The 26,426-nt window shown below is 34.6% G+C and overlaps 2 protein-coding genes across 3 annotated transcripts; both read left to right on the forward strand.

The window, feature by feature from the left end:
* The first annotated feature begins 2,551 nt into the window (after positions 1 to 2,551).
* Positions 2,552 to 8,749, forward strand: LOC109811322 (EH domain-containing protein 1). Its single transcript, XM_020375026.3, has 16 exons — positions 2,552 to 2,767; positions 3,083 to 3,162; positions 3,486 to 3,554; positions 3,644 to 3,701; positions 3,855 to 3,907; positions 3,996 to 4,032; positions 4,126 to 4,181; positions 4,858 to 4,971; positions 5,405 to 5,507; positions 5,619 to 5,668; positions 6,566 to 6,694; positions 6,788 to 7,039; positions 7,140 to 7,219; positions 7,507 to 7,633; positions 8,104 to 8,247; positions 8,356 to 8,749. The coding sequence occupies exons 1-16, from the start codon at positions 2,683 to 2,685 to the stop codon at positions 8,539 to 8,541; spliced, it is 1,623 nt and encodes a 540-aa protein (XP_020230615.1). The 5' UTR covers positions 2,552 to 2,682; the 3' UTR covers positions 8,542 to 8,749.
* A 15,379-nt stretch (positions 8,750 to 24,128) lies between these two features.
* Positions 24,129 to 26,137, forward strand: LOC109811302 (SWIB/MDM2 domain superfamily protein). Of its 2 annotated transcripts, XM_020375001.3 has the most exons (3): positions 24,129 to 24,250; positions 24,369 to 24,589; positions 25,679 to 26,137. In XM_020375001.3, the coding sequence occupies exons 2-3, from the start codon at positions 24,416 to 24,418 to the stop codon at positions 25,805 to 25,807; spliced, it is 303 nt and encodes a 100-aa protein (XP_020230590.1). In that variant the 5' UTR covers positions 24,129 to 24,250; positions 24,369 to 24,415; the 3' UTR covers positions 25,808 to 26,137. The 2 variants fall into 2 exon arrangements, with proteins under 2 accessions (XP_020230590.1, XP_020230589.1); XM_020375000.3 differs by lacking the exon at positions 24,129 to 24,250 and having other exon boundaries at positions 24,257 to 24,589.
* Positions 26,138 to 26,426: the final 289 nt, after the last annotated feature.

A 26,426-nucleotide genomic window follows, 5' to 3' on the forward strand; every position in this document is an offset into this window, starting at 1 on the left:
TGTAAATAAGGGTAATTTAAGGATTTCATATATTTAAAAAAAAAGGGGCGTATTTATATAACAATGGAGGTGTGTTTATCACCAGCCCTATTTTTTTTCTTCGCACCCATTTGTTTTTGGTGTTTAACTTTTTTTTTTTTTTTTAACAAATTACTTGTCCAAAAATTAATTTTCATGACATACTTTGAAAAGTTGTGATGTTACCAAAATAAAAATCTTACAATATAACTATTTTTAGTATATTATATAAATTAGTTTTGTAAGATTATTGAAAAGTGAAAAGAAAATATTCACGAAAAATGATGAAAACAAAGCAAGAGAAATTGAGGAAAGGTGCATATTCGGACATCAAAAAATGATTTCTTTCATGAAGATATTGCCGAGTTAGAGAAGGAATGTAATGACATGGGTTGATTTTTGTAATGACAATTTCTTGTTTGCTTATCAGGTTTTGTTGTAATATAATTAATTTTTGGTGATTGGGTTTTTCTGATTGCTACAAATGATATTTGACATAGGTTAATTGCTCATTATATTGGGCTATGTTGCAATATAATGAAACAAATTTTTGTTTGAGTAAACCATCAAATAATGATATTTCAAAATAATAGGCATTTGTTCTCTCTTTGTCTTATGTTGTTGAGCTTCATCAACAAATAATAAAATTTGACATTAGTAATTTATTTTCTAATAAAATTTTTTATTTTACCAGCCAAAAAATAACTTTCATTAATTAAGGATACCAATTATGCCCAATACAAAAAGGATAAGAAAAAAAATTATATCTTCTATGTGCTTATTTCATATTAAATGTTACCTAATGATTTGCACAAATCTCCTTTTGAATTTTAGGAGTTGTGTATATGGAATTTTGAGGGAGTATTTTCTAAGATACTTTGCAAACTTTTTCATTATAACTAGCTAAAAGCTTTAAAAGCTCAATAAAATTATTTTTATTTTAATAATCAAATGTAAAGTGATGTCTAAATTTGGAATTGAATAAAAGTAAATGTTTGGCCCTATTTTTTTTTTGACATATAATAAACAGGTGAGAAAGGACAAGAAATGTCTAGAAAAAAAGAACCTTGATGGAGAAGAAAAAACTCATTGATTTATTTTTGTCATAATGTTAGAAAAATGTTGCATGATTACATAAATAGAGTATGAATGATGAGAATTATTTTAAATATACGATATACAATTAGTTCATCAAGTGTGTTTATCACATGGTAGCAACTAACAATATTTAGTTTCATGTATGATTTTTGTCAGATTAGTTTATCAATCATTGAGTTTTTTCCTTTTGAATTATTTACAATTCTTTTTGTCCTCTAACACCTTAAGAAGCAACTAGCTACCTTACTATTTGGTACAAGTATTGTTATATGCAAAAGGCACCCTAATATCACTCTTAAAGAATGAATACAAGACTTGTAATCTTCTTAGTTCAATATGTGAGCTTCTACATATAGAATCCATCGTTTTATAAACACAAAGTATAAACTCATTACAATGGCACAAATGAAGAGCATTATGTTAATATCTTGATGGACAATTAATGGGAGGAAACAAATAATCAAAATCTAAAAGTTTAAAGGCATAAATTGCAAGAAAAATTATTTAGTGGCAAAATTTTCCCAAAAGAAAAAGTTTGAGGACATAGTGCAATTAAGCCTCTATTAGACATGCTATGCCATTCATATTATCCACGTCAAGCATGTCGTATTAACACTTCGTTAGTATTTTGACTGACAATTAATGGAAGGAAACAAATTGCTAAAATTTAAAAGTTTGATGGCAAAATCCACAAGAAAAGAACATAGGGATAAAATTGGCTAAAAATGTGAGAGTTTGGAGCACAAAGTGCAATTAAGTCAAATGGAAAAAAAAATTACTCACATTTATAATTAAATACTACATTTGTCTCTATATATAAGACTCTTTTCACTTTTTTACCTGTTCCTTTATATAAGATTTATTTTTAATTATAAGTTATATTAATTATATATTCTTTAAACACCCTTATTTAATTAACAATTTTTTTAAATAAAGATAATAAATGCTTAAAATTAATTAGATAAAAACCTTCTTTCTCTTATTAGGATTTGAGAAGATAAATAGACACACAGATATCTCTTTTTTCAAAATATTAATTAATTAAGTGGAAAATGATTAGGTCAAAAGAGAAGTTAAGGGTAATTTTGGAAAATTATTTTGATAATTTTAATATTATTAACTAAATTAACTAATTTTCATAAAGGATGTAATTTAGTTGAAAGGGTCTTATAATAAGGGACGAGGGTAATAATAAAATCAAATGAATATTGGGATAAGTGTCATTATGATTGGGTGTCACACAATGCATGTTTAAACCTTGTTTCTAGTGGTGATGTGGTTCCCATTTCTAATTTTAAGAAAACACCAACACTATTCCCTTTTTTATCGCATTCATCTCTAGTTATTAACGAAAATTTAAACTCTTGATTTTCAACACGTTATATTTTGATGGTCAACATAAACATCAACATTACCAATATAAAAGCCCCAAATTTGTGCCAATTCTAGTTTTCAACACCAATGGAATCCCCTCTCATGTAACCAACCCTCTGCATGCATCTGTAGCCCCTCTTTCTCTCTTACCCCAAATTGTAAAAGGGAAAAAATTGCTTTATTATTCACATCATGGAACTTGCCATAGTACCGTTCGACTCAAGTTCCAAAGAGAATCAAACACTTTATCAAGAGTGGTTCAATTATGCAGATGCAGGTTGTTCTTTCAAACAAATTTGTAATCCTTGTTATCCTTTTATGAAAGTTGAAATTTATGGGGTATTAATTTTAGGATATATTTGCATTCACAATTTTTCAAGGGATTGATTCCATTCCAATCTCTTTTACAAAGAAAAAAGACAAATGTACATAAAAATAAAATGTTAAAATTTTTGTTCTTGTGTATAAAATGGTGATTAAGATTTTATTATTAATTATCTCCTTCATCCCTTTATGTGTTTTTTATGCAAAATAAAGTTGTTTGTATAAATTACTCTTTTGTAAGTAATGTTATTCATTTGGATGTCTTTAGATGGGGATGGTCGTTTTACGGGGAATGAAGCTATCAAGTTTTTTACCATGTCAAACTTGTCTCGACAAGACCTAAAACAGGTTTTCTATTTGATCTATTTTGTGCATTGGAGCAAGGTGTAGATATAAATAAGAAAAATGTATTTGCCAATTAAGGTTAAGGTACAATATTTTGTTAACTAGTGATAATTATTTTATCAGTAGCCAATCAATTATGAACTCTTAAAAAAAATCATCATATCTAGTCTGTTATGTTGCCATTTGTCTCTATTGTATATGATTAGGTATAAATTATGGATGGATTATTTATAATTGTCAAGTTTGATATTTTTTATAATTTTTTTCTTAATCTTTTTTTTGTTATAACTAAAGTATTGCTTTGTTGCGTCTTTTACCAAAATAAGGTATGGGCCATTGCAGATTCAAGACGAGAAGGATATCTTGGTTTCAAAGAATTTGTCATAGCTATGCAAGTAAAAAAAACACATTTATTTTTAAGAAAGTGTGTTTTTTTAAGCATGATTCTCATAAATTAACAAAATCTAATTCATTTGAATTATAGCTCATTTCTTTAGGACAATCTGGATACTCAATAACACATGACTTGCTAGATAGTGAAGGTATGTTATACACAATTATGTTTGTTTTTCTATTATTTGGTTTAATAATTGTATTTTCTGTATCATTTAAAGATTTTACAACGCACATTTTTGTTGCTAGTTATAGTGTTTTTTGTAGAAGCTATATAACATATATTAATTTATTTATTTTAGTTATGGAAATTGTAAAACCACCCCAAATGGAAGGTTTGGATGCACAACTTGCTGTAAGTTTTTATTTTTTATTTTTTATATGTCAATACTTTGTATTCATTTATTGAAAAGAGTTATTAATACTTGGTTTTATGTGTGCAGAAGAAAAAACGCAAACAAAAAGATAAAGAATTAAGTGGTAATATATGCTCACTTTATTGACTAAGGAAATTTATATTTCTTTTCTTTTTTTGTCTTGAGATTCTAAATTTATTCACCAGTAATCATACAGTTAGTCCTCAACCATCACCTGCAAGTTATTGGTTTTCTACAAAATCAGTAAAAAAAGTAAGTCATTTTCTACTATTAGCATATGTGTTTGTGCACATTTTGCATTAGTATGATTTGAGAATGATAAGGATAATATTTTTAAAAAAAAAATCTTCATATTTTTCAAGTTTTAGAATATATATAATAGCTTAATCATGTTCATTTTTACTATCTTTTATTTTTAATATTTTTATATAAATATTTAGAACCTAACATGTCACATTGACGAATATCTAGAGGAATCAATTAAATGATTTATTTGATCTATGAATTGCGTATTATATTGTTGCAATTTTTACTTGGTATGAGAGCTTTAAAATTTATTTTGAACTTTAGTTAGTTATTTTATGATTGCTTTTGAATTGAGCTAAAAGATATCAATATTGAAAATTGACATGACAATAGGAATTTTTTTTGAAATGTTCATGCTTCATTTACTTTGGGTTAAGGTTTGTTAGTGGAGGACTAAAATCATTGGTGTCATTGTACTTATATCTATGTAAGCAACACAAATCATTTCTAGATTTTTTTTTATAATTAACAAAAAAGATTCGATGTATCAACAAAGAATTGTATATACTTTATTTTGGACTAATATGTTTTCTTTTCTCACACTCGTCTTATTTGTTTAAAAATATTTTTGTAAATGTTTTAATTTGGTTTTGCTACTTCCTTATTATGCATGTGTTCATAGGTGTCAGCTTCATCAGTGACATCAATTATAGATGGTTTAAAGAGACTTTACCTTCAAAAGTTGAAACCGTTAGAAGTTGCTTATCGCTATAATGATTTTGTTTCTCCTATATTGGTAAGTGGGTGACTTTATTTGTTTTATTTAATTGAGAAATATAACTAACTACTATAGATTCAAATCCATTTTTTTATCCAATCACCACAAAAAAAATCATGAAGTAATACATACTTAATAGTGATACATCACTAAAAAATACTTTTACATATACTATAGATACAATGTATGTTAGTATATTGTTAAAAATGTATGTATAGACTATAGTAACACACAATATATGTTATTAAATATTATTTAAAATAAACATTAAAATTGTGTGTAACTTTATGTTAAATAGATTTATGTCTATATATATTGATTTATAGGGACATTTATTATATCATTGCATGTAACCTTTTTTTTTAGTAAATCGTGTAGTTACTATGATTTTTATATTCTTAACAATGTGTAATTAAGTTTTTTATTGATTGTTATTCCTTACTCTTTATAGACAAATAGTGACTTTGATGCCAAACCTATGGTTCTGCTTTTGGGCCAATACTCAACTGGGAAAACAACATTTATTAAACATATGCTTAAAAGTAATTATCCAGGCAAGTGATTCTCCAACATCAACTTTAATACGTGTAATATATATGTGGTATTGCTCACACTTGTTGTGTAATATATTTTATTGATTTTTCTTTTTTAATAAATGTCACTAGGAGCTCATATTGGACCAGAGCCAACAACTGATAGGTTTGTTGCTGTAATGGTATGTATTAAAATAGTTAATCTACATTACTACTAATATGAATTTGAATATCTCAAGACTTCATAGGTCTCCTATTTTTGAATTTACATATTAAATTTTATTGATTCTTACACAATAACATATTTTTAATAATTTATTATTGTTGATGAAAACAATAATTTGTTTTTTTTTTTGTATTTTTAAAGCTTTAGTTAGTGATCGCAAACTTGGTATGACCATTCTAAATTAAAGTGAAAATTATGATGCATAATTGTATGTTCAAATAGAATGTGGAAACTTATTATTATAATTAAAGTCTATAAATGTATTACAATGGTAGATTGAGAAATAGTAAAACTTAGAGATACTAAGTAGGATGTAAGAAAAAGAAGATTTATTGTGCATATAAGTTTTTGACTTGTGAATATGAAAATGTTGTTAGGAATATCTTTTTCCTTAAAGAGTTTTCTTTTTAGGGAATAAATTTTTACATTGTCTCGTGTTATTTGTTAGAAGAATAAGAAGAATACGTGTGTGTGTTTTCCATGCAATGTAGTGAAAACTCCATGATAAAAGAGAACTTAGAGAAGGATATATATTTTAAAATTATTTCATGAAATTTTTTGTAGGCATACATTTAAGTCCTTGATCTTGAATATAATTTTGTTTCAAAGATATTATATTTTGAAATAAAAATATTTGAAATATATACTGTTAAACTTACTAATTATTTACTGAGTTGATAAATTAAAATGCTAAGGCTGCTAATAAGATTATTAGGCACTTTGTGATAAGTGTATGGTACATAGTTTGCACATTAACATTAGTGTTGAGATTGATATCTTGAAATGATGGTTATTTACGAAAATTGGTTGTTGTGGTGGTTTTAAAGGACTTATGGTTGTTTTATTTACATAGTCTGGACCAGATGAAAGAAGCATTCCTGGCAATACTATTGCTGTCCAAGCAGATATGCCATTTTCAGGCCTTACAACTTATGGCTCAGCATTTTTATCCAAATTTGAGTGTTCTCAAATGCCTCATCCTGTAAGTTTTTTTGCATCAAATTAAAACAAAATTAAGAGATTTTCCCTTTAAAACACGTGAAGCTTACCTACTTTTTAAATCAATTTTTCGAAGCTATTGGATCACATTACATTTGTTGATAGCCCTGGAGTTTTATCTGGAGAAAAGCAAAGGACACAAAGACAATATGATTTTACAGGTGTAACATCTTGGTTTGCCGCTAAATGTGATTTAATACTTCTTCTATTTGATCCTCACAAACTTGATGTTAGTGATGAGTTCAAACGTGTGATATCATCCCTTAAGGGACATGATGACAAAATTCGAGTGGTTTTGAACAAGGCAGACCAAGTTGACACTCAACAAGTAAAGACTTACGTTACTCATTATTTGTTCTTGACAAATTTATTGTAACATTCTTAAACAAAAACCCTAACTTGTATATCTGTGTAATCTAATGTTGCAGTTAATGAGAATATATGGTGCATTGATGTGGTCACTTGGGAAAGTGTTAAATGTTCCCGAAGTCATGCGAGTATATATTGGGTACACTACTTACATTAGTTGTATGCGTATGATTGTCAATCTTAAAAAAATTGTCTCTAACAAGAAGAATTGATTTCTATTTGCTTTTTTTTTTTGCATTTACATTTTTTGAGTTTAGTTTTTGGCATATCATGAAGTTTTATTATTTATGCTAATTAGAAGGACTTTTTCTTTTGATTTTACTATACATTGTACACATTTTTGTGTAATTTAGATATGATTTCATTTTCTTTGCCTTGGTTATTATATGGGATTGTCTTTTTTTTATATTAATTTTATTTTGGCAGCTCCTTCAACGACAAGTCTATAAATGATTCTGTTAGTGGTCCACTTGGTAATGAGCTCTTCCAAAAAGAACAAGAGGACCTTCTTTCAGATTTGAAAGATATACCAAAAAAAGCTTGTGATCGTAAAGTAAGCTTTTAATTACATTATTTTTTTATCATATATAATTTATTGTTTCAACTAAATTATGATTACTTGTGCTTTAATATTCATATATTCTAGCAAAACTTTTCATTGAGAACTATTTTGAAGTTTATCATTTAAAATTAAAAATTAATTTGATGAAAATATAAACACAAGGAATCATTTTTTATATTTGAGAGTGTGAAGTTTTTTTTACAAACTTTATTTTTAATGTATTTGAAGGAAATATTATTTTGGCATAAAACTAACATTCTTAGCAGTACTAATGTCATATCATGCATACAAAAGTTTCATACAATATAATCTTACTTTTTGTTTTGTTATTAATTTTATAACTGTTATCATAGGCTATTATATGATCTCTTGAATTTTAGTATCAAGTTAATAATTAATTATGTTTTATTTATTAAAGTTATTTCTTTTCATAATTAAGATATCATCTATTTACATTGTAGATCAATGAATTCGTAAAACGAGCCCGAGCTGCAAGGATACATGCTTATATCATCAGTCATCTTAAAAAGCAAATGCCTGCTATGATAGGCAAAGCTAAAGCTCAACAACGACTCATAGATAATTTAGATGCTGAGTTCGTAAAGGTATGACTTTTGACTCTATATTCTTTCAATCACATGCATTTATATTTGTATAAACTATGATAATGCTAGAAAATCAAAATGCTTATGTGTAATTCAAATTTGAAACAGGTACAAAAAGAGTATCATCTACCACCTGGTGACTTCCCAAATGTTGAACATTTTAAGGAGATCTTGAGTGGTTACAACATTGACAAGTTTGAGAAATTGAACAAAAAAATGATACAAACAGTGGATGACATGCTTGCTTACGATATTCCTAACCTTTTGAAGACATTTAGAAATCCATATGGTTAAGTTCACAAGCAACTTTTGAAAGGAGAAATGATTCAAAAAAATGTGCATGCCAATGAGATCTTGTGTATGTATATTATTATAAATATGCTTCACCACTTAAAAAAATGCAATGGCTCATCGATGTGGCTCTACTTGATTAGATGAAAGTCTGTAAAACATGTTATAATTTGGTACATTTTAATGAGTAGAAGGGAATTTTGTTGTTCAATGATGGTGTATTTTTCACTCTTTAGCAATTAAATGTAAAAATTTTAAAATGAAAGAAAAAGTAAAAAAAATATAGTTGTTTTCCTCATAGAAGTTTTGTGTTGCCTGTAGCTAAGTATAATGTAATACATAACCTAGCTATTTACAATTTAGCAAATCTTGTTAGCAATGATGATGCATAAAGAAATAGGGAATGAGGATTGTAAAATTACTTTTATCTTTGTCATTTCTTTCTTATTGTAAAATGTTTCCTTTAGACTTGGATTGGTTAATAGGTAAAGTGTAATTGATTGAATGAATTAGCATAGGATTTACTACATTGATATAAAAAAAAAATAATCACAAGTGATAAGTTGATTTTCAAAATTAAAATAAGTCAAGTACAACATAAGGATGAAAATAGAAGAGTATTTAAAATAGGGTAATCAATTACTATATTTATGTAATTTATTACATAGGGAAAAAATGTTTTACTAGATAAACCAACCGTTATGTTTTAATTGATTACAAAAATCTGGAATCGCTTACTTTTTATTATATTTTCAAATATTTTAATCAATTACAAAGACTTTCTTCATTTTGGAAAAATAATGTTCTTCCTATGTTATTTGATTACGAGGAAATTGCTTTCAATTACAAAGACTTGATAGGTTATATAAAAATATGAGGTCTCATGTTTTAATTGATCACAAAAAAATCAATTGATTACACGGTGTGTTTGTGAAAATATGACATCTTGTTTTAATTGATTACAAGAAATGTATAATCTATTACAACTATTGTTTCTACTAGTCTAAAAGAATTAAAAACTCGTAGTAATCAATTATCATATAGATATAATCGTTTACCATATAGATGTAATCAATTACATGTTGTCATGAAAATTTTGTTATAAATACTTTTGAACCTCTCATTTGTAAAACAAGTCAAAAATTATTTTTCAAAGTTTTAGATATCTGAAAAAGAGTATTTTCGTGACATCACAATAAACCATCTACCTTAGGAAAATAAAATTTTTCAAAGAAGATTAAGATCTCAAGGTAAAAGAGCAACGCAAGTTGGAACATTTGCATTTTTCTAGTGTTTTCTTTTTCATTCCTTTGGTGTAAAAGGTGTATGGAACATCCATGGAAAGTTTGAAGCACTTGCAAAATTTTGTTGGTGTGACCAAGAAGCAAGTTCAAAGTCTACTAATGGGGTTTTAGTAGCATTTTCTTGAATAGTCTTGTTCCGAACTGGAACCATTGTAAGAGATATTCAAGATTTATAGAATCTTAGTGGTTAGTTGGGAAATTGGATGCGATTCTTAGTGGTAGATAGTGAATCAATATAAAATCATTGTCTCTTATCTCTTTAGATACCTTATTTATTACTATGATATTGCTTCCCACATTTAAGATTAGTAAATAATAGATATTTGATTGTTGTTTATGACATGTTAGATCAATAAAGTCTAAAAAGATTCATTATGGTCTTCATTAGAAGTTTTTAAAGATCCATTGGACAAATTTTTTTTGTACTAAGTTAATTCACTCCCATCTAGATTTTGTTATCTATGTCAACAAATCTTACTTAGAAAAAATGTAATGGCATCTTAAGTCATTTTTTTTTGCTTTAATATCACCCAAAGAAACATTTGATCAATCACATTTAAGCCTAAACTGGTTTCAAAAATTTCAAAAATTATAATTAATTAATTATTACTTATTAATTATTCAAGATAAACATATTTTAAATCCCATTTCTAATTCTCAAGTTATCTTACTTTATCAAATCCTATTTTTTCAAATAATTCAATTACAAAAATCACATTTTAAAAAATATAATGAGTTATCTAGTTGAACTATATTACAAATATATTATCTCTTATTTTAATAAATTCAACATAATACTACATATAAACCTATAAGAATCTTGACAAACCACCTCCAATTGATTTTGAAAAAGTAGTGCTTGGAATCTATCTAGGCATGGTGCCTTGAAGCTTCCTAAATACTTGATCGTTTGATAAGTTTCCACATATGAAACCTACCTATCCAAATCATGATATCATCATCATCTAACACAGGATAGACATTAGACAAACAAAATCTCAAATGATTCTCTTCCTCAAAATAAAGCTTTTTATAGAAGTTAGTAACTAGCTCCTCCAACTTTTGGTGATCAAATACCTATATACCTTCCTCATTCTATAAGAGATCATATTTATTTTTCGTCTATTGAAATAGTTGTAAGAGTATGGATGTTTTTTGTATTTCAATCGCCCAAAAACCATCTATTTGGAACGGGGCTTTGGTACATTAATTCTTCTTACGCAAGTATCTTTCTGTACTCTTCTTGCACCCTTTTATAATTAGCATGGCACTTGAGAAGGGGTACAAACTCCTTTGACGATCCAATAATTCCAACCTACACATCAAGGTTCTCTTCTTTTTTTAATGCATCCAAATGAAAATATTTAGAAAGTTTTTTTTTATTTGTATGATTATCTTCTTCATTATAGTTTGTGCATGAGTCTACGTTAGTATACATAAGTATGCATGAGTTGTACCTTAATTAATTTTTTATTTTTTACTTTAAACTCTAAATTTTAATAATCATAGAGTATATTTTTTATCATGCAAATTAAAAAAGATTCATCATGCAAATTAAACAAAGACTCGTAATATATTTAAAAATATAATGGTTGACTTATTTAAAATTAAATTTATTGACTTATTTAACATTGTCAATGCAAAATAGACTTTTAAATAAACTAATTGCAAAGTAGGTTTTTAAATATGCTAGTAGGTCATGCCAAGCTTTAAAAAGGTCAAGCTTGACCTATTCCCACCCCTATCCACCACCTAACATGTCCAAACATCTACACCACAACAAGCCCTACCAACACCATTAAGCCAAACACAAACCCAAACACCTACCTTCCCACCAAAAACAGAAAATAAAAATCATTCAATCTCACTAAACACCATATTCCATCACTATACATGACTCATCATCAGACTCTAATGGTAAACCTATTTCATTTTATCTTTCACAACCATAAACCACTTTTTCTTATCCACCTAGACTGACCTTAGAAGCTCCCTAACCTCCAAAATCCAAAAGACCTTGTCTAGTGCATGGGCTCCCTATGCCCAAGATGAAGCTTCACGAGGACCAAGGTTTGAAATATGCAAAGCGTCTCTCATAGCAAGAAGAGAAACAAATGCAACTGAAGAGGGCCAAGATGGTCATTAAGGAAGAATGACTCTTGTAAGAAGCACTTTAAGCATCTATTGTTGAAGCTACTAAAAAGCAACAAGAACCGGAGCTGGAATAAATGTTGGGAGACTTGCCAATGGAGGGCCACAAAACTGTTTTTGTGCGTAAGGCATTCTCTAAGGTGACATACGACATGCAACATCCTAGGACAATGAAGAAAGCTCAACATCCTCTCACCATAAAGGCTTTTGTAGCCATGTATTCTTCCTCCCTTCTTCCTTTAACTCTACGATCATTACATACCAGAGCATTTATTGTTGCTAAAAATGTTTCTGGAGTTCCTTCAACACCCTTCAAGCCCAAGAAATCTCACCAGCACCATCTACATCGTCTGTTGAAACTATCATTCCATATGTAGAATAATTTGTTGAATGAACAGGTATTGAAGAAGTCTCGCTAATTGAAGAAGAGACTGTTGGAACAACCAATGCCATTGCACCACTCTCTACTATTCTAGTGCAATTGAGGTTGAACTACTAAATATGGTCATATCATTGGTAGAGTTAGACCTAAGAAGTCTGGTAGACTATGCCTAGATGATTCCACATAGCAAGGCCCATGAAGCAACATGTTTTGCCTTTGTAGATATGGAGCATTTGATAGAGGAGATTACATATGAGGATAATAGTCCAAACTTCATCCTTGTAAGCGATGCTCCTCGAAGATCATCTTACTACAACATAGAGGAGTACTTATAGCTCTGCCATAAAGAAGGGTGTATGGTTGCTTTCTATCCTCGCATTGAAGAAGTGTTAGAGATCTAGCCCTTTGATATGACTGGTTCACATTGTCCAAATGACCAAACCATGGAGATATTTAAACAACTCAACTTTAAGCATGAAGAAACTTGTCAAACATAGGTCACCATGGAACTAGGTTTGAAGGTACATCTTACAACCTTTCCATCATGTTTGGTACACCTAAAAGACTATGTCAAATTGAGCCTGGACCAAATTCTTTCAAGTCAAGTCAAGACTCAAGGATGTGTAGCATTTCATTTGCAAAGGGAAAGAAAAACATGCCATACATGTCAAGTACATAAGGTATTTGAGTTATGTTAGAGCTCATCAGTCTAGAGCCTTTAGAGTTAACAAAGATTACCCATCATCACCATGGGACGTGACGTTCTTCAATCTCCAATACATTTATCTACCAAGTCTTCTGCTCACAATGCTCTCTACCAACCATGCTGCCATTATGTTTATTCATATCTTTTTTATTTTCATTTTATTATTATTTATAAATATGTGTTTCATGTATACATATATTGCCCCTACCTTTGCTCATGTTGCATCTCCCTCTACTACATAGGAAGAGCAAGTGTCACCACTTTCTTTTGTTGAAATCTCTAAAGTGCTAGAGATAGTCTTGAAACTGAACATATTGGGCACTAAACTAGTCACAACACTCCAACAATCTATTTTTCAACAACATCACTCTAACGGGAAATATTAAAAGTTGCTTAACAAACTCTATCTGGAAGTTAGCTTTAATGATGAGTCATCCCTGGACTAGTGGCTCTGATATGTTACTTTGGTCGCAACTTTTTCTAGTACTAAAATGGGGAGTAGTATTCAGTTTTTGAACTTATATATTTTATTTATGCTCCATCTCAAGGGGATTATACAAAACACTTGAATTATTTTTTTTTTCTCTGATAATTTTTGAAGCTATGCCCTGATATTTATTTATGCCCTAATAATTTTACTCTACTCATGCTTTAACAATTTTTTTCCTTGAGTAAAACATATGCTTTGATATATATGCTTTACTTTTGCTCTGGTTGACTGTGTGAAAAAGATATATAGTTTGTCTTAACATGTCATAAAATCCTTTTGCTTTGATATATTGCTTATTCGTCTTAGAATCAAAATCGACTAAATCTGATACACTTAGAAACTTATTCTTTTCAAAAATATGTTTGTCATCATCAAAAAAGGGGAGATTGTTAGATCAAAAGATGATCTTAGATCTCTTAGAACATAAGTTTTAATGCTAATAAACTTAGACTTTTTGTTAAAGAAATGTTTTTCAAATCACATATTACGAGGAATCCAAATAGACAATTGGTTTTGATGATGTATAGTCTCTCAAATGAATTACTTTGTCTGTCTAAGGCAAATGTATTGAATATGTATATCATTTAGGATGTCTGATAACTAAATCATATTTGTCTATATTATTCATTAACAAGTCGAATGAATAAAAGTTTCTTTAGTACTCGAACTTCAGAAAAAATTGGAGATATGTTTTTTTTTTTCAGTGAAAGGATAAGTAGATATCTCAAAATGTGTGAAGTCTTGAATAAAGTCATTGTCAACTGTCGCATGCAACAATTCCTCCCATTTTATATATTAAAGGTGATAGTAGCCTTCTTGCTTAGATAATAAGTGATAATTTGGTGAAATGCATTTAATACACCAACAAACACTTCTTTTTACAAGGAAGAAAGACGAAGAAAGACAAAGCAAGCCTGTGAGAGAAGCTCAAGGAATTGCAATGGTCATCTTTATGAAACAACTATATAAAGAATCTTGGAGACTTAAAAAGAAAAAGGATAAAAATATATTGAAAAAATTCTATTCATTCTTGTTAAGTAAAAAAAATGATCTTGGATTGCTGAAGCTTTCAAAATTTTAATGATCACAAATGGAACTATACCGTATGGTGGCTGACTAGGCTGAATACCCGAGTTCGTGGCCGACTAGGCCGAATACCCGAGTTCGTGGCCGATAAGGCCGAATACCGAGTTCGTGGCCGTCTAGGCCGAATACCCGAGTTCGTGGCTGACTAGGCTGAATACCGAGTTCGTGGCCGACTAGGCTGAATACCCGAGTCCGTGGACGACCAGGTCGAATACCCGAGCCCGCCGACCACTCACAATCTGAATGGAACGTGTCGGTGTGCTCGGCCAAGTCACGAATTTACGCCAGGGGTTGTATACCGTATGGTGGCTGACTAGGCCGAATACCCGAGTTCGTGGCCGACTAGGCCGAATACCCGAGTTCGTGACTGACTAGGCCGAATACCGAGTTCGTGGTCGACTAGCCGAATACCCGAGTCCGTGGACGACCAGGTCGAATACCCGAGCCCACCGACCACTCACAATCTGAATGGAACGTGTCGGTGTGCTCGGCCAAGTCACGGATTTACGCCAGGATAATTATGGAGAGGTTAATTTATGTAATGCACCAGATTAGCCCCCTAATTTCTCGGGGCCCAGTCCTTAATCGCGGCCCAATAAAATCACTATAAATAGGACCCCAACGAGGTACGTAACTAACTTTCAACTACCGCATTTATTACGTCGAGCACTTACTTGAGTGTTGGAGTGTCTTTGCAGGCACACCCCCCTCACATCGGACTACCCGGATAGAAATGAGAAGACCGAGACCCAGGATCAGACCCGCTACAACAAGGATAAGTGAAGTGTGTATCCTAACACAGGAACATTTGGCGCCCACCGTGGGGCCGAGGAGACGTTTTCAGCCCCTTTTAACTCTACAACTGAGACCGAGATATGGTAGTAACACGCAAAGGACCATCGACATCGACTCAACCGATCCCCAACCCCAAGAACAATCCCGTCATGACCGACCAAGAACGATACCATACGGAATGCCTCAGACACAACCAGAGCCTGTGATACAAGAGGTCCGGCCGAACGCCGACGGAGCCTAGCCCGACCTCCACGATGACTTGCGCGCATTGCGCGAGGAAATGGCAGCCTTCCGAAGACAGAGAGAAGCCGATGCTAGGGATTTGGCCGAACTGCGCCGACAAAACGCCGAGCTCCAAAGTCTAAACCAAACCTACATGCCGTCAACTCCCACACTCCTAGAGGAGTCGGCCTATCATGCCCCCACCGACCATGTAACCCGAACACCGGTTACTTCTTTGATTGGTGGCAAGATCGACACCACCACCCACTAGTTGAGACACCCCTTCTCCCGAAGGATAATGGAGGCAACCCTGTTAAACCATTGGAAGAGCATGTCGATCGAGAACTATGACGGGTCCACCGACCCCGAGGAGCACTTGAACGTTTTCCTGACACAAGCGTCCCTCTCTACTCAAGATGACTCGACCTTGTGCCGGATATTCCCCACATCGTTGAAAGGGAGGGCTCTGAGCTGGTTCACGCGTTGCCAAGCTCTTCCATTGACTCGTTTAGCGAGCTGTCGTCCCAATTCGCTCTTCAGTTCACGACGAGCAAACCGTACAGGACGACCTCACTAGCATTGGCGGGGGTTCATCAGGAGAAGAAGGAAAGTTTGAGAAGCTTCATGGACTGATTCAACAAGATCGCCATGGAGATCGACGACCTTAACCCAGCCGTGGCAATGGATCGGCTGAGCACTGCCCTCAGGCTGGGGCCATTTGTGAATAGCTTGTGTAAGAAACCGCCCGGTGATATGAACAATCTCTGACGCCGAGCCAAGAAGTACATGCAAATGGAAGAATTAGAGGAGACTAGAAATCAGGCTAGAGCCGAGGAGGGATATGGACGAAAAGAACCGGGTCGAGACCCGATGAGAAAGGCGAATGCCGAGCCCTCAAATGCTCGTCCCCCAAGAGGACCACGTTACACAATGTATACAAGACATTTTTAAATATTTGTCATGTCGTTCCTTATTTTAATATATATATATATATATATATATATATATATATATATATAGATTTAGGTCGCGCTCATGCAGGTCCAATCTCGAATAACGCACACGCCGACGCCGAGTAATCCTCGGCTGATCACTCAAAAAGTACGCTCGAGCTCGACAGGTTTCCCTCCCGAGTAACCTCCTCGGCTAAGGATGTACCTAGGCCGAGCATTACGCACATACGCCGACGCCAAGCAATCCTCGGTCGATCACTCAAAAAGTGCACTCGAGCCCGACAGGTTTCCCTCCCGAGTACCCTCCTCGGCTAAGGTTGTACCTAGGCCGAGCATTACGCACATCTGCCGATGTCGAGCAATACTCGGCCGATCACTCAAAAAGTGCGCTCGAGCCCGACAGGTTTCCCTCCCGAGTACCCTCCTCGGCTAAGGATATACCTAGGCCGAGCATTACGCACATATGTCGATGCCGAACAATACTCGGCCGATCACTCAAAAAGTGCGCTCGAGCCCGACAGGTTTCCCTCCCAAGTACCCTCCTCGACTAAGGATGTACCTAGGCCGAGCACTACGCACGAACATGCGCCGACGCCGAGCAATCCTCGGCCGATCACTCAAAACGTATATTCGAGCCCAACAGGTTTCCCTCCCAAGTACCCTCCTCGGCTAAGGATGTACCTAGGCCAAGCACTACGACACGCGGCGAGGCCGAGCACGCTTAGACCGAATACTCTCAAGTCGAGCACTCTCGCGGATCAAATACACCGCGTATCAAATCGCGTGATCCGACTCCGAGGCTGAGCATGCTTCGGCCGAACACTCTCAAGCCGAGCACTCTCGCATGCTCCAACACACTTCGCGCATCAAATCGCGTGACCCAACATTCCGGGGCCGACCACGCTTAGGCCGAACAAGCTCAAGCCGAGCACTCTCGCAGATTAAATACATCGCGTACGAAATCGCGTGATCCGACTCCGAGACCGAGCACACTTCGGCCGAACACTCTCAAGCCGAGCACTCTCGCAGATCAAATACACTTCGCGTATCAAATCGCATAATCTGACTCCGAGGCTGAGCACGCTTAGACCAAATACTCTCAAGTCGAGCACTCTCGCGGATCAAATACACCGTGTATCAAATTGCGTGATCCGACTCCGAGGCCGAGCACGCTTCGGCCGAACACTCTCAAGCCGAGTACTCTCGCGGATCAAATACACTTCGCGTATCAAATCGCATGATCCGACTCCGAGGCCGAGGACGCTTCGGCCGAAGACGCTCAAGCCGAGCACTCTCGCGGATCAAATACACCGCGTATCAAATCGCGTGATCCGACTCCGAGGCCGAGCACGCTTCGGCCGAACACTCTCAAGCCGAGTACTCTCGCAGATCAAATACACTTCGCGTATCAAATTGCATGATCCGACTCCGAGGCCGAGCACGCTTCGGCCGAACACACTCAAGCCGAGCACTCTCGCGGATCAAATACATCGCGTATCAAATCGCATGATCCGACTCTGAGGTCGAGCACGCTTTGGCTGAACACTCTCAAGAAGAGCACTCTCGCGGATCAAATACACCGTGTATCAAATCGCATGATCTGACTCCAAGGCCGAGCACGCTTTAGCCGAACATGCTCAAGCCGAGCACTCTCGCGGATCAAATACATCGCATATCAAATCGCATGATCCGACTCCGAAGTCGAGCACGCTTCGGCCGAACACGCTCAAGCCGAGCACTCTCGCGGATCAAATACATTGCGTATCAAATCGCATGATCCGGCTCCGAGGCCGAGCACGCTTCGGCCGAACACTCTCAAGACGAGCACTCTCACGGATCAAATACATCTCATACCAAATCGCATGATCCGACTCCGAGGCCGAGCACGCTTCGGCCGAACACGCTCAAGCCGAGCACTCTTGCGGATCAAATACATCGCGTATCAAATCGCATGATCCGACTTCGAGGCCGAGCACGCTTCGGCCGAACACTCTCAAGACGAGCACTCTCGCGGATCAAATACACTTCGCGTATCAAATCGCATGATCTGACTCCGAGGCCGAGCACGCTTCGATCGAACACTCTCAAGCCGAGCACTCTCGCGTGCTCCAACACACTTCGCGCATCAAATCGCATGACCCAACATTCCGGGGCTGACCACGCTTAGGCCGAACATGCTCAAGCCGAGCACTCTCGCAGATTAAATACATCACGTCTCAAATCGCGTGATCCGACTCTGAGACCGAGCACGCTTCGGCCGAACACTCTCAAGCCGAGCACTCTCGCAGATCAAATACACTTCGTGTATCAAATCGCATGATCTGACTCCGTGGCCGAGCACGCTTCGGCCGAACACGCTCAAGTCGAGCACTCTCGTGGATCAAATACATCGCGTATCAAATCGCATGATCCGACTCCGAGGCCGAGCACGCTTCGGCCGAACACTCTCAAGACGAGCACTCTCGCGGATCAAATACACTTCCGCGTATCAAATCGCATGATCCGACTCCGAGGCCGAGCACGCTTCAGTCGAACACTCTCAAGCCGAGCACTCTCACGTACTCCAACATTTCGAGGCCGAGCACGCCTAGGCAGAGCACTCCTGAGCCGAACTCACACCAAGCATTAATCCGCGATAAACATGAATTTAACCCCCCTTCGGCCTAGCATACCATTCGGTTGTGTTTATATTACTAGGCGTTAATGAATATGACAAAAAATTGGAAAGTAAAATATTTCATTAAAGTATGGCCGATCAGTACGGCTACTTACACAAAAAATCATCTTTGTCCACGACGCCAATGGCCGATCACAAAAGGCACTAATGGTCTGATTACAAGCAAGCAAAAAATCCTAACCTTAACCTACTACCACGAGAGTCAACCTCTTACATTGCGGCTGAGTCCTCTGGATTCCTATCGTCGACCACATCAATGATCGGCTCCTCCTCCCTTGCCGGTGGGGCCTCTTCGTCAGGCAGGGCACCTTGAGGGAACTCGGCGTAACTTATGAACTTTCCACTGTAGAAATCCTGACTAACATCAAAATTGAAGTTAGCCGGGACCTCACAAAAGTAGAAGACCTGTCGCATAGCATGTTGGAAGCCGGCATCGTGCTGGTCGAGAATTTTTCTCGGTGGCCTCGGCTTCGAACTTGGTAGCGGCCTCATTTAACCGAGCAATCTCGGTAGCTACAGCGGTGGCCTCGGCTTTCATTTTCTGGACCGTCAACTTCAAGTCGTCGGCCTCTCTCTTATGGGCGTCGGCTGCCCTCTTCAGTTCTTCGGCCGACTCGGTGACCTTTGCATTGGCGGTCAATGCCTCCTTCAACGTCGCCTCAGCCTCCTTAAGTCGCCCCTACAACCTCTCCTCGGAGACAACCGACCTCATCATAACATGCTTAGCAATTAGGGAGGACGTTTGACACATGGAAATTCGAACCGGCCACGACCACCGAGGTTAGCAAAACCGACTACACTAGGAACATGCACACTACTACTAGCGATCGGAAGCAACATCTGCCATTCCACACCGAGAACCACAACCCTATACAATTAAAACGTCTTCGTCTTTCCCATCCTCGACGCTGCGGGGGTTGTATACCGTATGGTGGCTGACTAGGCCGAATACCCGAGTTCGTGGCCGAGTAGGCCGAATACCCGAATTTGTGGCCGACTAGGCCGAATATCGAGTTCGTGGCCGACTAGGCCGAATACCCGAGTCCGTGGACGACCAGGTCGAATACTCGAGCCCACCGACCACTCACAATCTGAATGGAACGTGTCGGTGTGCTCGGCCAAGTCACGGATTTACGCCAGGATAATTATGGAGAGGTTAATTTATGTAATGCACCGGATTAGCCCCCTAATTTCCCGGGGCCCAGTCCTTAATCGCGGCCCAATAAGAATCACTATAAATAGGACCCCAGCGAGGTACGTAACTAACTTTCAACTACCGCATTTATTACGCCGAGCACTTACTTGAGCGTTGGAGTGTCTTTGCAGGCACAACCCCCCTCACATCGGACTACCCGGATAGGAATGAGAAGACCGAGACCCAGGATCAAACCTGCTACAACAAGGATAAGTGAAGTGTGTATCCTAACACAGGAAGAGGAACATTTTTCTAACAAAAAATGTTTTTGAGAAATACAAATAAGATGAAACATAAGACACAAATCATTAGACAAATGATGTGTCATTAGATGAAGCATATTGTTTGTCTTTATATAGTCATAAATGCCTAACATTTATAAAGACTAATGACTACTTGTTGCATGTCTCAGTGATTCCTTAATAGATCAAACTAAGAAAACTCTTTGGAACTCACAAATCTATTAAAGAAAAATAAGTCATGCTTTATGCCAGAAACAAGAAACAAACGAATCCCATAAATCACAGAGAAAGTTAGTAAAAATTGATGTAGAACTTATTCCTTGTTGACACACGTTATAAATAGTCTATTTAGTATCTTAAAGATGATAAGTAGCTTACTTGATCAGATAAGAAGTGAAACACATTTAATGCATCAATGAACATTTCTCACATCAAGGAACCTATAACAAAGATAGGCGAAACAAGCTTGTGAGGAATCCTCAAGATTTTGCAATTGTCATCTTCATCTAGGCTACTATATAAGAAGCTTCACAATAAGAAAAACATGATAAGAAAAATAGGGAGAGATATACATATAGAAGAACTTAATTTTGTAATAAACATATTCTTTCTGTAAAGCTCTTATACTTAATTTGTTGTATCACGTCTTGATAAGAAGACGAAACAACTTTGTAAACCTTAGTAACTGTAAGTTATTGGGTTTGAGCTTAAAGAGGCTTATCTGTAAAAGAATACTTATTGTTTGAGCCTGGAGAGGCTTATCTATAAAATAATACTTGTTGTTTGAGTCTAGAGAGACTTGTTTGTAAAGAATACTTGTTGCTTGAGCTTGGAAAGGCTTGACTGTAAAAGAATATTTGATTTTGAAGCTTGAAGAGGCTTTGTGTGAAAAGAATACTTGGGTAGGTTGCTTGAAGATGCAATTCAAAGAACACTTAGGTTTGAGCAAAAAATGACTTGATGAAATAATACTTGTATCTTATTTAAGGTAGTAAAACTCAATCTGGTTGGATTAAGAATTGGACATAGTCTCGATAGTTAAGACAAACCAATATAAAAATATCTTTTATTTCATCTGCTTTCTCTTCAACATTGTTAACTGTTAGCATTACTTCTTCACTACTTGAAAAAATGCGAGTTTTTGATTGACACTATTCAACCCCCTTCTAATGTTTATCTTTTCTCTACAATTTTTTATGTAAAAACTTTGTACTCAAATTGGTTGTATCACGTATTAAAAATAAGACTAAACAAGTAATTTTTCAACTTTAACTTTGTATTATTGATTGAAGCTGAAGTGACTTTGTTGTAAAGAATACTTAGTTGTTGAAACTTATTGAGACTATTGTTTAAAAAATACTTGTTGCTTGAAAAGGTAAGTAAAAGAGCACTTAGGTTGAGCTAGAAATGGTTTGTGAAATAATATTTGTTGTATATTTATGAAAGATAGTTAAACTCAATCAGGTTAATCAAAAACTGGACGTAATTTTCGTGATTGAGATGGACTAGTATTAAAAATATCTTGTGTACTTTATAATCTTCTTTTCGTCAATTCTCTTACATTCTCATTACCAATTCATAATTTAAAAAAAGTGTTGAATTTTTAATTAATACTATTCAACCCCTTCTAGTGTTTTTCTTTTCTCCATATGTTAAAATAAAAGTTTTCTTATTATATATACAATTGTTAACATTTAGAGTAGTTTTTTTGTCAAAAACTTTGTCCAAATAGAGAATAATTAAGGAAATTTTTGTTTGCTAAAAAATTAATATATAAAGAGAATATCCTTTTAGTAATTATTTGATCTCCACATTTATTAGATCATTATACTCTTTTATTATTAATTTTTTTTAATTTTTTTTTTTCAAATTTGAGACTTGAACTTTAATTAAACCAGCATACATTTATTACTTAATCTTAATTTTTTATTCTATTTTTAATAAAGACACAAAGTGTCTCAACCCTACTAATATAATATAAAAAAAATTATCATGTAAATTCCACATTAAATTACTAGTTAAACAAAATTTTTTTAAAAAAAAAACTTAAACAAATTGGCTTTAAAATGAGGCGCTTACTACGATGGGCTACTTCAACGTATGGGTCAAGACATTGTAACTCTCTTCTTCTTCTACACCATGACTTTATTTCGAGGTTTTGGCCTTATGGAGTTTGATTTAGTGAGGATTCATATTAAAGACTTTTCTTTTATTCTTTTGGAGTAACCTCTCTCTCGCGTAGTGATTTGTGAACTGAAATGCTTATAGTTAGTTGTTCATACCAAACAGGGATCCATCTCTACTCATTGTTGTTGCTTTCTACTTTTATTTTTCGACTTATGACAAATCTAGATGTTTCCCTTCAATTTTTTCTTCCCACATGACAATAGAGTTTCTTCAAAGCATCGCCAAAAAACACATTTTTCATTCCTCTTTAAACGAGGGCAACTTAGAAATTTACGTTAAAAACAATTACTAAAAGCATAAAAATCAAATACAAATAACATTGGTAAGTGGTAAATGATAATTCATCCGAACCATTTTTTTATTTATCTAAAGATCTAACGGTGTACACAAGGTTCACAAGAGTGAACCACGTATTTGACGGATTTTTATTTATCTAAATATTCTCTTCAATTTTTTCTTCCCACATATTAATAGAATTTTTATGAAGTATTGCCAAAAAATACATTTTTCTTTTCTTTTTAAATAAGGGTAACTTAAGAATTTATGTTAAAAACAATTACTAAAATATAAAAATTAAATATAAATAACACTAATAAATGATAATTCATCCAAATCATTTATTTATTTATCTAAACATCTAACCCTATACACAAATTTCACAAGAGTGAACTAGGGATGACAACGGGACGGGACAGGTACGGGTTTCATGATACCCGTTCCTGTTCTCGTAAGTCAAACACATTCCTGTCACCCGTTTCCGTACCTGTCGGGTATGTGATTTTCATCCCTATCTCCATCCTTGTCGGGTATCGAGTATACTCGTACCTGTACTCGTACCCGTCAATTTTTTTATTTATTTTTTTTTGTAAAAAAATATGATATTTTTAAAATTTTTTTATTATATTATAATTATAATTAAATTATTTATCTATCTCATATTATAATAAATAATCAAACATAAAAAGATATTAAAATTCTTTAATATAATTAAATTGAAAGTGAGTATTAAATTAAAAGTGAGAATATGGAAACGGGTACGGGTACGGGTACGGGGCGGGTAAGTATATACCTGTACTCGTACTTGATTTCATATATTAGATTTTACCCTTATCTATACCTGTATTCAGTTAAATCAAGTATTTCCTGTCAAAATTGGGACAGATTTGAGTATTATCCGCGAGTAAGAGTATATTTACCATCAGTTAACCGTGACTTTGAGGGGCTGAATGTGATAGTAGATAGTGCCTTGAAATGATTTTACCCTCTTATCCTTTTCAGTTTTCGTGTGACTCAATAATCAATACTCTGTTCTACAAGTTCAAGTTCAGACTTCAAATCCCTTCTTTTTTACTTCTGCCATTTTCATTCATTTGGTTGCATCTTTCAAAACCCATCCACGCGACCCGTTTCTCTTTCTTCATCAAGCTTTGTTTTTGATAGGTGCCCAACTTTGCTTAGGCATTGGATTTCAGGGATTCAAAGCGAAAATGCTTCCTCAGCGCATGAAGAAAGCAATCACTGATAACCCTAAGAAGCTTGCCAACTTGATTGACCTCATCAACCTTCCATCCACGCTCAGAGAATTCGTGGGTCAGTCTCAGATTTCTCGCTTGGGCTGTTTCAAGTGCGTTTGGTCCTACATCAAAACCAATAATCTTCAGGTTCCCCGTTGTTTTTTTGTATATAAAAAAATGTTTTTTTGCTTGTTTGTTTAAGTTACATTCAATTTTATCTTGTTACGATGTTGGATTTTGCCATGCTTTTGAAATTTTGCAAAATTTATGTCAAGGTTACTTGTAATGACAGAATGATATGAATTGTTTGTTACTTTGTTTAGTGTTTATTGAAGAGGGAGCGTAAGATGTGAGTTTTGAGCCAAGTGTTTTTCTAAACCATTCAAGGGGTTTTGGTTTGTGACCTTGTATTGGATCAGATTAAGTACTGTGTTCTCTCCTTTGTGGAGAGTAGTAGTGATGCAATAAGGTAGGAAGTAGAAATAGTGAATGATTGGAATGGAACCCTTACACGGTAGTTGAGCAATTCAATATTGATATACCAAGGCTATTTTTTAACATGTAACGGTAAATGGAATGGATTGGAATAAATTATGGTTCTATTGGTTGGATATTTTTACAATGAAATGGGAAAAAAAAAAAGGTGGTAATCTATGTCCCCCAAATTGAAAGGGAAGAGAAGGGTATTTGATTGAATGGAACGGAATGTATTCTTTTATGTTCCATTCGATTTCATCCTATTTTAAACATGCAATTCGTAAACAATGGAACCTAGTATTATTTCATTTCGCTTTTTACTCCATTTCATTATTTTCCATTAATTTAAACAGTAAACATAGACCTATAGTTGATCTTTAGGTGTTAATTTGGCTAAGATATGCTCCCTTGCAGTTCTAATGATATAGTACAACTTAGGAAAATGTTGTGCACTTGTTGTATGCATGGGTTGAGGTAAGACAAAAAATGACTAGTTTGTGTTCCGAGTCTTGGTTGAGTTATACGCACTATCAACATATGATTCCAAATTAAGATCTCCTGATGTTTTTGAACTGTTATATGATCTTGTATGATACTTACATTTTTCTAATTATATAAATGTAAGTTATAAATTTGTAAAATGCATGTATGCAGTTGTTAAGTTGGCTGTGATGTTTTATGGTTGGGTATATTTATTTTGATATATTGATATGCAGCCCTCATGGACTGACTAAGATGAGTTGCGTCTTCATTGAGCAGGATCCGAACAACAAGAATGTGGTCAACTGTGATGAGAAGTTAAAAAGTATTTTGTTGGGGAAACCTCAGGTTGACTTAGCAGAACTTCCTGCACTTATCAAGATGCATTTTCCAAAAGAGCCCAAATGATGTGTGATTAAATTAAGATGTCTGTCTTATTGGAGAGCATAGCCTTCCTCGAGATGAGTCTCTGAATTTATTTCCTTTTTCACTTCCCCCTTCAAACTGTAATGACATAAGTGTAGGAACCTAGCTATTGAACCTCCAAATTGGCAGTTTTCTTTATGCTGTATGGATGGATTAATCTTATTACATGTAATCCATCGTAAAAGGTCTTGTTTCACGGCATGCTTTTGCCACTTTCTAAATTTTGTAATTAAGAATTTTGTCTGTTAGAGTTTTGATTTTGTATGCATAAATACTATGTTTTATCATTTATAGCAAGTTATTTTATGAGTCCTTAGAATTGTTTTTCTGAAAAGAACTCCAAAAAGTTACTTTATCAGAAAGGTAGCCTCTATCAATGGAAGTAGTGATGCTGTTATTTACCAAAATCATTGCTAAGATAAATATTGTCATGTCATGATTGGTTTAAAGTGAGCACTGATGTGGCTGCAAAATGGAATTCACATAATGCAGTTGTGGTGGTGTCATTTGAGGTTAGCATTGTGAATGAATTAAAAAACCAGACTTGTTAGTTAAAATAATGGTTTTTTTGTTTTCATTACACATGATTATAATAATTTTT

This window comes from Cajanus cajan, chromosome 2 (assembly GCF_000230855.2).
Source record: "Cajanus cajan strain Asha chromosome 2, NIPB_CcT2T_4, whole genome shotgun sequence".
Lineage (NCBI taxonomy): Eukaryota > Viridiplantae > Streptophyta > Magnoliopsida > Fabales > Fabaceae > Cajanus > Cajanus cajan.

Bases quoted from the DNA above. Each gene is read 5' to 3' on its own strand.
- LOC109811302 (XM_020375001.3), top strand. From the start codon at position 24,416: ATGCTTCCTCAGCGCATGAAGAAAGCAATCACTGATAACCCTAAGAAG. The intron at 24,590-25,678 runs GTTCCCCGTTGT...TTCATTGAGCAG, and splicing joins TCAAAACCAATAATCTTCAG to GATCCGAACAACAAGAATGT.
- LOC109811322 (XM_020375026.3), top strand. From the start codon at position 2,683: ATGGAACTTGCCATAGTACCGTTCGACTCAAGTTCCAAAGAGAATCAA. The intron at 4,972-5,404 runs GTAAGTGGGTGA...TACTCTTTATAG, and splicing joins ATTTTGTTTCTCCTATATTG to ACAAATAGTGACTTTGATGC. The intron at 7,040-7,139 runs GTAAAGACTTAC...CTAATGTTGCAG, and splicing joins ACCAAGTTGACACTCAACAA to TTAATGAGAATATATGGTGC.